This window comes from Neltuma alba, unplaced genomic scaffold (genome assembly GCF_004799145.2).
Source record: "Neltuma alba isolate B1F8T4 unplaced genomic scaffold, ASM479914v2 tig00013119_pilon, whole genome shotgun sequence".
Lineage (NCBI taxonomy): Eukaryota > Viridiplantae > Streptophyta > Magnoliopsida > Fabales > Fabaceae > Neltuma > Neltuma alba.
The window spans coordinates 36,524-48,245 of NW_021637441.1; the positions used below are offsets into that span (position 1 = coordinate 36,524).

The window sequence follows — 11,722 nt, forward strand, 5'->3', positions numbered from 1 at the left end:
TGTCTCTCATATTTATGCATTTTTTTCCAAGATAATCCTTCTAACAATGATAATTCTAGCCAATACACTTAATTAGCAAGGATATTTTAGGAATGACAACACTTATTTATTACAAATAACTAACTTAACTTACTTCTTTAATCTCCTCAAATAAGTCAACTGGGTCTTATAATTAGGACCGGAAGTAGTATTAGATTGTATCATTCCTATATATGGGTAGGATAATTATGAGAAGCTACGGAAGTTTCTGGCTTGGTGTCTGGAAAAATATTAGCTGCTACATCATCATGTGCTATGTCATCATGACCCCATTCTCTCAGAAGTTCCCAAATAGTCAAATCTCTGGTGGGAGCTTCACGAATAGGTCTGCTGATCGATAATTATGGAGCCTCATCATCCCTGTCATTTCTTCATGACCGTTGCGCAACACAAGTGGTCTGAACTTTTTTCTTTTTCTTTCTAGACTTTTGTCTAGAACTGAAATCTACAAGATCATCCTCATCTGAGTTGTACTGGAAATCATGGTACTGGTAGTCACAGTCTGGTTTACACATACTTGGATCAAGATCCTAAATGAAATGTCCATAAATATGAGACACAAAAACAAGTTGTCCTTGAACTGTAAAATAATCAACTGTAGGATATTCATTATTCTCATAGATAGGAAGAATGGTAGCGATTGTCCTTGTTGGAGGAAGGGATCCTTCTGTTCCTGGTCGTTGGAAGACAGTTTTAACTGTCCCATCAAGCAATCTTTTGATAAGTTGAGGAGCTGTAGTATGAACATTTGCCGGAACAGAATGAGACTCTTTCTCATAATTGTTGGTCCATTCAAGTGGCATGAGCTAAGAGAGTTCTTTTGTAGAGATCTGGTAACATCCAAAATATTATTGGAAAAAATTATTATTTGAAAAAAATATGTTAATTAAATAATATAAAAAAATATTTTATTATAAAATAATAATATTTTTATTAAAAAAACATTAAGCTTTTCCACCTAATTCTGAGTGTATTGAAGGTGAAGAAGAAACTGGGGGATGGTGCATTAATGAAGGAAGAAAAATAAGAGAAGTCTATTAATGAAAGAAGGAAAATGGGGAAGGATGGTTGAAAGTAGAAGGATAAATGGAGGAAAGGTGACATCAGAAAATGGAAAGAGAGAGTGAGAGGCGTGGAAGGAGAGGGAGGTAGAGAAGTATTAGTATTTTGAAAGATAATACAAGTTTTGGAAGATCATTTAGATACATTAAAAAACTCTTTTTTATTAATTTTTTATCAATATTTTCTATATATTTAGAGCTTTATATTAGTAGTATCATTATAATATTTAGGGAAAATTCCGTGATTAGTATATAGAATAAGTACTGAGTTTTGACAATGGATGATCATAAAAATTTAGAGATAAATAAGTAGTTAGTTTTAATTGATTTAGATTTGTCTATTTATTACTTATGGTATTTAAAATTAAATTTATTTTGTTGACAAATCTGTCATTTATGATATATATCATATTTATACCAATTAAAATTAAGTTAAATAATTTATTTGGGTTGTTTGATATATTATTAAAATTTTAATTGGTTTATATTTATTCATTGATTGTTTTGAGAACTTTAAACTAAGATTTTAGTTGAAAAATGTATTATTCAAGGCATATAGAATATTTTTACCAATTAAATTTAAGCTAACTAACTTATTTAGATTATTTAATATATTATTAAGATTTTAATCGATTTAAAATGTATTAGAATATGAAAATATTTTTGAATATATTATTAGAAAGTATGCTGTAAATTGAGATTTTTACAATGTTAGATAAAAATGATATTTTTATAATTTAAAGGAGTTATTTGGGTAGAGGAAAAAATTGTTATTTGAAGTAAGAATTTTTGGATAGTAAATATATGTATATATACTATTCTATGTAATTTAAGTTAATTATTTGTGTATATATTAAATTATATCTACATTATTTGTAGATTATCTTATACTTCAGAGTTTATAATTTGTGCTCTTATTTCTTAAGCTGTGAGGTTAAGCTTGAAATAGAGGTAACTGGGATTAATTTATTTTACATACATGCTTCGGATTGTAAGATGTTTATTATGTTTTTATTTTTTCAAATTAATTTGTGAAAGTATGCTTGTGAATGAAGTATGTATTTTTTTTTATGTGACAAATTTTGGTGAAGTGGGAAGTATGTTGATTTAATTATGCCTGAGTTGTGTTTTATTGGAAATGATGTTTTCTTGTGGTGTTGAATTTAATATACTAATATTATGTTATTAAATAAAATGAAAATATGTTGTACTTTGTTTGAACTTATATCATCTTACTCTGAAAAACTATGATATTTTTAATATATATTGTGACCATGCATGGGGTTCACATGTGGAGATTGAGATTTTGATATGTGGAGGATAATTGTTTTCAAAGTCAGTGTAGCATGCCTACACTACTGATCCTAGTGTTTGGCTTTTTTGTTAGACCCTTGTAATTCTTTCTTTTCCTTGGCCCGGAATTGAGAATGAGCTCTTGGGTGGACACATTTTGCACCATAGTCCATTCTTGGACGGTATAGGTACAGGAGGGAATTTGCTGCTTGATATGAGTGGGGTGACCTTTGGCCGAGTTACTCAGCACAGAAAGCCCGAGTCCTTGTCAAGGAGCCATAAAGAGGAGTATGGTGATGGGAGGGCATACCTCATTGTGTTATTGCATATATGTACTTTTGTATAAATTGTGTTGTGGATGGTGAGACATGCTCCTTTCACGTGGTTGTATCTCCTAAGGCATTATTTATTACTTGAATTATATTTAATTACTACTTCACCAACTTGCCATCCTACTTATATATGCCATGAATTAATACTTGGTTACTAGGACTTTATGTCTCACCCTACTATTCATCAATGCTTTTTAAGAGAGCCATCTAGTTTGGCTTGGTGCGATGGGAAGCAACTAGAGGCATAGGCGAGTATAGCTTAGTAGTCCTCTTTTGGTTTGGGCATGTGATGTTATGTATATTGCCATTTAAGGCCCATGACTTTGTTGACATATACTTCCTTTTGTTTGGTTGTTGGATCACTATATTTGATGGAGTGCTGTTAGAATGTCTGGAGGCTGTAAGACTGTGCTGTATGTGTTACTCTTTATGTGTATGACTTGTGGGCCGGGTTGAGTACCCTGTGTTTCTTAGGTCTTAAGTTTTTGTGGGATGAATATTATATTGTGCTTGTGGACGGTTACTGTGCCCTCAGTTCTTGTTCTACATATTGTTAAACTCATGGGTGGTTTATGTATCTTGAGCCTCTTGGGATGTTTTCAAAATAAGACAAACTCTTTATAATCATGGTAGTATTTTAACGCTCTAACTCAATTCTTTTTCTACAATGGCTATCATTTTAAAAATAATTTTATAACTATGTATTAAGAAAAGGTCTTTTCAGATTTGCCTTGGGATGTTGATGATAGCTGGACCATAGTCTCTGTCAGTGGACATATATAGGGTATCTTGGGTAGAATTAGGGATATGAAGATTTAGAGAGTGATTTTGTACTCTATACACCATTCGATGATGAAGAGTGGCCATAATAGCTAGGGGATCCTGTTCAGCTCCAATGATCTGGATTTGAACTTTCAATCTCTAGGAAGTCGTTTGATTAGAGAGCATAAAGTTAAAGTTTGGAGCAATGGTCATAATAATACTGCCGTTACTGAGTGTAGTGAGAAGGGTTCCTATTAAGGCATTTTGGTAGGATTTATAAGAAGTGTCCAAGAGGGCTACTCTTACAGTGGCAAGGATACCTTTTCTTCCATGTAGGGTAAGACCAAAATGTACTGCACCTATATATAGATGTGTATATCCTTACTCTATGTATAAATCAATAATGGGTTGAGGTATCTCAAGGGTGACATACTGTTTAGATGTAGTTGCAGGAAGACCACATTGGTTGAGACAGGAACTTTGAACAAGTTCTTTGACAGTAGGAGTAAATTTGGTCACAAGAGATATGATGGGTCCGGTAAAAGATCTTTGACGATGATAGAGGGAGTAAGGACTGATGAGGGTAGTTCCGTGGATTGGATGCAGGCATCTTGTGGTACATGGGTAATTTCTATGACTTTATCAACCTTATTGTTGAGTATTTAGTGAAGCGAAGAAGGAATGAGGTCAAAAGTAAGAGATGAAAAAAGATGAATAGGTTCTGCAGAGGAGGATTCACTCATGATTAAAATATTCTTTCTTACTCACTTAATCTAAGATTCAAGTATGCTCTACACTTGCCTCATCTAAAGATCCTGTTTATCAGAAAGAATCCCACCATGATGCTATGGAATAGTCCTTTTAGGCAGAAGAACTTTAGTTTGAAGTTTTACAGGTTTAGGTCCTAATATGGTTTATGTAAGGCCAGGAGAACTGTTTGTTAAGACCTTGACATGATAAGACCTGTAAATCTCTAGACTGAGTCTTAGAGGTTTGAGGAGACTCACTCACATGGTATCAAAACCTATTCGCCTTTTCCTTAGATATAATAAATAAGAGAATAGAATAAGAAATATTAAAAAAAAAAATCTCTTTTCATAGATATTGCATTTTTTAAAATGTATGTATGTATGTATCAATATTATATTTATATTTTATTTAATTGAAAAATAGAAAATGGCTAGTGTTTATCTCTAACAGCTATATTTTTCAATTGGTTATAAATAAACCACTTCAAGCTTGCTTCGTATGTAAAGCTCGAATGATTAAAAAAAAGAAGCTAAAATGTACCTATTGTCCGTGTACACTTATATATACTTGAAAATCATCATTTATTGAGCCGTCAAATGTTAATATATATCTCTATATATCTTTTGAGTATTAGTGCTTAATTGTACTCATTCTGCTCTTTGAGAGAGTTTATTGAACTGAATTCTTCTTCAATAATAATCATTCTTTGTATATTGTAAGGGTGAGAGATCAAGGGTGTGGTATCCCTTATACAGCTTCTCAAGAGTGATGTACTATCTTTGGTCCTAATTATAATACCTCGTTACCGGAGGTAGTATCTCTTTATAGAAGAAGCAGTTTCTATTAAAAAGAAGATTGCAGTTGTTTACAAATAACCAATTTAAACTTATGAAGAATGATAAACAAATTTCAAAAAATTGCTTGATTGTGTATTCATGGTTATCCTAGTATATAAAACTTTACATATAAATTAATCATAAAGCTATTAGTTGTAAGTTATAATTGCTAGATTTTATTAATTAACTGAAGTTGGTTTATGTGATTCACCCTTGGAAAAAAATTAAAGAGTTTGAGTCTTGTATATATAAAAACAAAAACTAGTTGATAAAAGAGCTTTATGCAATCTGAATCAAAACTAGTTGATAAAAGAGCTTTATGCAATCTGAATCATTAAAATTGGTGTGGTTTTGTTTTGTTTTTTTTTTTGACAACGAAAATAAGATCGGGTGGCGTTTTGAGGATTTGAAATTCACCTAATTAACATCACTCAATGTTGGCCATTTCAATTCTTCTCTATATAGTTACCAATTACCAATGGGACCTAATGTTGTTTTTTCCCCCCAGTAAAATGGTAAAAATAATAATTGAAAGAAATTTTCTAAGAAATTTTGTTTGTTTGAATATAATAAAAAATTGGATGCAAAACTTTATGAAATTTTGGAAGAAAAAAACCGAATGGTTACTTGATTCTCTATATTTCTCTTTTTTATATAATTATTTAACACATAATATTATTGGGTTAGATTTGATCATTAAGTTTAATTTGACTGACGTGATAAGTAGTTTCACCCCATAAAAGAGAAAGTATAAATTCGAATGTTAAGAAATATACTTGTGGTAAAGGCTTTAACCCTAAATACTCTCAGTTTGATAGAAATTAATTTTAAATCCAAAATGAGTTAGATAATGACACAAGAAAAAAATAGGAACGTGTGTGTGTGATGCATCTTGATATGAAAGCTGACAATTCATATATAACAATCAATGGATAGGATCTAAAAGTTTGGTCAGTCAAAAATAGAGATTTGATTATCACGAAAAGTGATGAAATTACAAGTAAAAGTGAGAGAGAGAGAGAGAGAGAGATTGCGTATAATTAAAAAGAGTTTAAAGTAAAAACAACTCAATTTGAAACTCCTAGATAATCAAAGTGAATTTAACCATCAAGTTTAAAAAAGAACACCATTGTATTATTCGATAAATATTCAACCTAATTTTTCATTTCAGTTGTTGGTTCCAGTTGCATCTTTCACTGCATCTGCAGCTCCCTGTGCCTTTGCCTGCAGTTGTTGACCTCCCTATAAACACACATGCACACACAAACATTAAGCCTATTATCTATTTGGAATTAATATCCATAATGTTTATATAATTGATTAAGTTCAAAGTAAATGATGTAATACCTCTTGCATGGATTCTTTTGCAGATTGTGCTGCATCTCTAGCCTTATCCATCATGCTGCTTGCCTTTTCCTACATCATTTAATTAATTCACCCATAATTATTATTAGTAATACTCCTCTGGTTCTTGATATAAAACCTATTTAACTAATTTGATTAGATTAAGGAAGTTATGTAAGTTAGTTAATTATAAGAAATATGACATGTTTTTCCTAAAACATCATAATCATCTTTCTTAATACCTTTCTTCCCTCTTCTACTTGATTATGATTAAGAAAGTACCCATAAGGATAATTTAGAAAAAATTAATAAATATAAGAAATAAGTCTTATATTTAAGATCAAAATTAATTCAATAATTAGGTCTTATATTAAGGACTGGAGGAATATATTAATTAATATGCTAATTAATAAATGATTGAGAAAACTTTGAAGGGTAATAGAGAGACTATAATCAATGAAGTTAGCTACCTGAGCTTGGCCTTTGGCTTGTCCGGCATTGTAACTTGCCTTGTTGGAGTCCATTTTCCTGAGAAAATTTATGTGATGAGCTTGGCAAAGAATTAATGAATAGTTAGAACTGTTAATGATGATCATGAGATTGTAACAATGCAAAGATGAAGATTGAGTTGATATATACTTACACTGTCCCATGTCTCTCTATGGCACAGAGCCACTTGTCTCGTTGACCAATGGATCTTGTGGACGAAACCACGAGATTTCTTCATCGATCCTACCTTGTAGGTTATAGGAAAAGACTAGGTTTTCTGTCATCAATTATTCCACTTTCAGATTTTAATTCTCATCAGTTTAAATTTGTTAGAAAAATCTCAGACATTATGCCGCCTTTGTCGTGCACACGTACACACACAGGGAAATGATCTCATGGCTAACATGATTTAGATTTTTTCTTGTTGTTTTTGCATTTATTTTCTTGGACAAAGATAAAATAAAAGTGATGGATGGCAAAAGCATGTAAAATAATTCACTGGGAGAAAAGGGACTAATATAATTTATGGTCCTTAAAATTCAGGCCTATTTTAACTTTGATCTCTCAAATATTATAAAAGCATTAAAATAGTAATGTGGACTCACTAAATGATACTCTTCCTATCCTAAAAGCATAGCTTTTCCCAGTAACCACTTCATCTTCTTGAGATATCAACTCACTCCACCATCTTCCTACTTCTCCATCAGGGACTAATTTTCATGCAATACGCACTGTGTTGTCGCTGAACAACTTAAACAAATGAGGGAATTATCGCTTTCGTCCTTCAAAGATACATTTTTTTTTTTCAATTTAGTCCCCATCTATTCTTCAAGCATGCTTTTTCAATATTTTCGTTGCGGGCACGAAGGATTTTGTCAATATACTCGAGTGTATGAGTAGGAATTAGAAACTCCTCAGGAATCTTCAAACAAAATAAAATAATGATAATAGACATATGCGTGAGATTTCAACATTCAATTACGTTGTAGAGGGTCATACTCCCTCAGCAAGAATTATAGAACTAAGTTGCGAAGATTAAGAATATTAAGTTAGTTATTTATAAAAATATTTGAGTTGATTTTCCTAAAACGTCATTATAATAATTTGGACTGAAAATTACTCCATTAATAAAAAAAAACCTTCTTATTATGTATGTGGTGTTAATAAGGAAAATTTGAAAAAGAAAATTACAATTTTCGGAGAGTATAAATTGAAGCTAGGTAAAATCAGAACAAGCTCGTCTACTAATTTTTGCATTCTCTATTGCTTTTTTCTTGGTATCCATGATGTCAATGGCGACAAGCTCTCAAGCAATCCTCTTTCAAGACTCTCAAGCAAGAGTTTGTTAAATAAGAAGCAATGCTTACATGGCATTTTACATGGACAAAAAAAAAACAAGAAGAAGAAGCCAAATCATCTAGCATACCTCAAATCTTTTGCCACATCCTCTATCGTTGACCAGCCACGTCAACCTTTGGATGGAGGTCTTGGTCACTCAGATGCATAGGAATTAATTAAACTTGTCATTTGTGAAAACTATAAGGCGGACTACAAAACTTTCAGACTATAAGGGCTAACATTAAAAAAAAAAAAAAAGGAAGAAAAAGTTAAGGTGTAAATCTATCCACGAAGTATTTTATTATGGGAAGCCAACACTATAAACTTTTCTTGAGTGCAAAAGTATAAATGAAATTTTTAAAATGGTGAAAAAATATCATGACCATAAAGTTAATATACGTTGACTGTTTAGCACATATAAAAGTCAAGAAAATGATGCGAAAATACACGGAAAGTTTTCAAAAGATGAAAAAATACCACAATCACGGGAAATTTCATATGTATCTTTGCATCATTTTGAAAAGTTTATGGCATATTTTTGCACCATTTTGTTAGTTGACATGTTTGTTAAACAATTAACATTAGTTGACTTAATAGCTGTGGTATTTTTGTACTACTTTGAAAACTTTGTTTGTATTTTTGCGCCCAAGAAAAGTTTATGGTGTTTGGTGCCCATAGCAGAATACTTCATGCATAGATTTGCACCTTAGCCCTATAAAAAATTATGAAAACTATAAGGATTAGTACACCTCTAGAATACACCTCTAGTCTTATTTATAAGATATTTTCAGCATCTTTTATACAAACCAAGAAAAATCTTAAATTGTAATAACTCTCTTTTAAAATATAATAACTTTACAACTTTATCCGTATTTAATATATACACTTTTAAAAAAAAAATATTCATGCTGTAATAAATGAATAACAAAATAGTATATTTATACTAAAAATTAAATAAAGTGGCTTATAAATAAAACTAAGAAAAACCTTCTCTCCCTACCTTATAAACCTTATAAATAGGATTAGAGGAGTAGGAGTGCTCAAACCTTGTACCCATCTCGGTAGTCTCATACTCGCCTTGAAATGGACCAGGACGGGACTCAGGATGACCTTAGGGACGCCTTATCCGTCCTAGTCCCAACCTCTCTTATTTTTTTTAAAAAAGCATTTTTTTCATTATTTATGTTGTTTACACCCTTCAATTTTATTTTGATACTAATATATATATATATTAGAATTTGAACTAAAATTTAGTTTATGGGTTGCGTTTTTCTTTGCTTTTAGAAAACTTTTATTGTTTTTTTTAAAATTTCATAAAGCTTAAGTGAGAGTTATCATAGACTATGTTTTTACATTTTGACTAAATTTTAAATAAGTCTTCAACTAACGTTGCTCCATATTAAGTTTCCATAGATGTTTTGGTTTTCTTTTTCTTCTTCTTTTTTTAATGAATTCGCTTCAGGTTTATGGATTAATTCAGATTGTCATATGCAATGATTTCTATCATTATTTTTGAAAGATTAATGTGTTTGAATAAATTTGCAAGCTCATCCATTTAAATTTAAAGGATATCTACCATATGCTAAATTTATTTATATACTAGTAGTTCATTTTATGTTGTTTATTTATATTTACTTCAAGTTTATTGTTCATTTTTTCCCAACAATTTACTAGCCATTTAAATGATTTACATTTGTCTCAAGTTTATTTTATATTGCTCATTTATATTTACTTGTAGCTATTTCATGCAAATTTGCTTCAGTTTTCAGGTTTTTTTTTTCTTTTAAGTATAAGTTGTAATTGGGCCTTTTTTTTTTTTGCTAACTAAATTATAAGGGCCTTTTTTAAGGGGGAAAAAAGTAGTTGATCAGAACGTTCCTGTCCCGTTCCGTCTTGGTCAGGACCTGGACAAAACTAAGATGGAACAGGACACACGTCCTATTTTTCAGGACAAAACACGGGACAAGGGTGGTGTCCGTGTCGTCTTATCTTGTGAGCACTCCTATAGAGGAGTATGTTAATATATCCTTAATAAGTACTATGAAATGTCCAAACTCAATATACTTCACACACCCTAACAAATTGAATGCCGCTTGGTTTCCTAAAAAGCTTCTCTCCACATGGGATTTCATTACCCAACGGCCCGTCTTGCCTCTCTTCTGATCTCCACTTACCCTTTTCCCTCCACCGGGCACAAGGGTTTCAGTAGCTTGCCCTTTAGATTCCGCTGGATTTAACAAATGCTTCACATTAAGGACGCCACTTTTAAAACGACCTTCGCTTGACTTCAGACCCCTCTCCTCTGGTTTGCGCTTCCCTGCTGACCAAGGTTTCCCCCAAATTGTCCACGAATCAAACGCTACAAAGTCACTGAGTGGAGCAAATTGATAAAATACAGTCAGCGAGAGTTCCACAGGCACACAAGTAAGATCATCTATACTATCAGTTCTGCAGTGTTGGTGACTAAAAAAATTATTCATGAACTTTCACTATGATACCATAATGAGTGTCAGAGACTAGTTAAAACTATTCATCAGAGCAGTTTCCTTGAAAGCTTCTGTTATTGAACTGAAACCATTCTTGACAATGATGGTTCTCGTGACATACAGCACCAGCTTTTAAGAGTACCTCTCGGAGCATTTTCTGCTCTCTCTCCTTCTGTTTCTTCATCCTTGGTCGTGCCACCTTTAAAGGCAATTTCTGCTGTGCAGGGGCCTGCATAAGGAACAAAGAACAGTATGAAATTTTTTTGCCAGGTCTCCTAAGTTTACATTGTTTTGCAGCACATGATGCAGCAAACATTTACTCCATCACCTTTCCGCCAAGAGAAGCAACCTTCCTATCGTCAATCTTTTTACGTTCTTTCCATGACATATGCGAGTAGCCTGAAACAAATAGCGTAAGTTGGCATCATCAAGAGCAACATCAATATGAAACTCGATGGACAGGGTTCAACAGGAATCATATACGACAGAAACAACTGTTTTGAATCCATAAATTTCTAGACCCAGACACACCTTCACTTACTATCATGCAAACATCTCAAAACCCAATCATGATGAAAAATGTGGCACATACGTACAAAATACCATGGTTGGTGCAACTTCCTAAGCCCACATATTCTTCCAATACGTCCAATGCTCACGTTTTACATTAAAATGTTGATGAGACCCACACTAATAGTGTTATTAAAATGATAAAATTCCGGCAGAGCGTAAGTCTAGTCATAAAGCTACAAAGACATTAAGCTTAAGTGACAAAACTGACACACATACTCATTGATTCTCTAGCATTCGAGAGGCTAGAGTCTCTCCCTCACAATACTCACCAATTGCCTATCCTCTCACTAAGCCCTTCTTCCCAATTATATACACCGCACAGTCCTTCTGTATTTCTACTCCTCTCTCACAAACTACGCACACTCCACATGACTTGTCCTTCCCTCCTTGGCCCATTAGCTACAAGTCCATCCAATGCT

The 11,722-nt window shown here is 32.4% G+C and overlaps 1 protein-coding gene and 1 long non-coding RNA gene across 2 annotated transcripts; both read right to left on the minus strand.

Annotated features, from left to right (window-relative positions):
• Positions 1 to 6,240: 6,240 nt before the first annotated feature.
• LOC114734596 (stress-induced protein KIN2-like) lies at positions 6,241 to 6,941 on the minus strand. The gene is made up of 3 exons (XM_028922219.1): positions 6,888 to 6,941; positions 6,421 to 6,489; positions 6,241 to 6,315 (listed from the first exon to the last, which is right to left on the minus strand). The coding sequence occupies exons 1-3, from the start codon at positions 6,939 to 6,941 to the stop codon at positions 6,241 to 6,243; spliced, it is 198 nt and encodes a 65-aa protein (XP_028778052.1).
• A 3,506-nt stretch (positions 6,942 to 10,447) lies between these two features.
• On the minus strand, positions 10,448 to 11,130 carry LOC114734599 (uncharacterized). The gene is made up of 3 exons (XR_003739181.1): positions 11,059 to 11,130; positions 10,873 to 10,959; positions 10,448 to 10,614 (listed from the first exon to the last, which is right to left on the minus strand). It is a non-coding gene; the product is annotated as an uncharacterized LOC114734599 (long non-coding RNA).
• Positions 11,131 to 11,722: the final 592 nt, after the last annotated feature.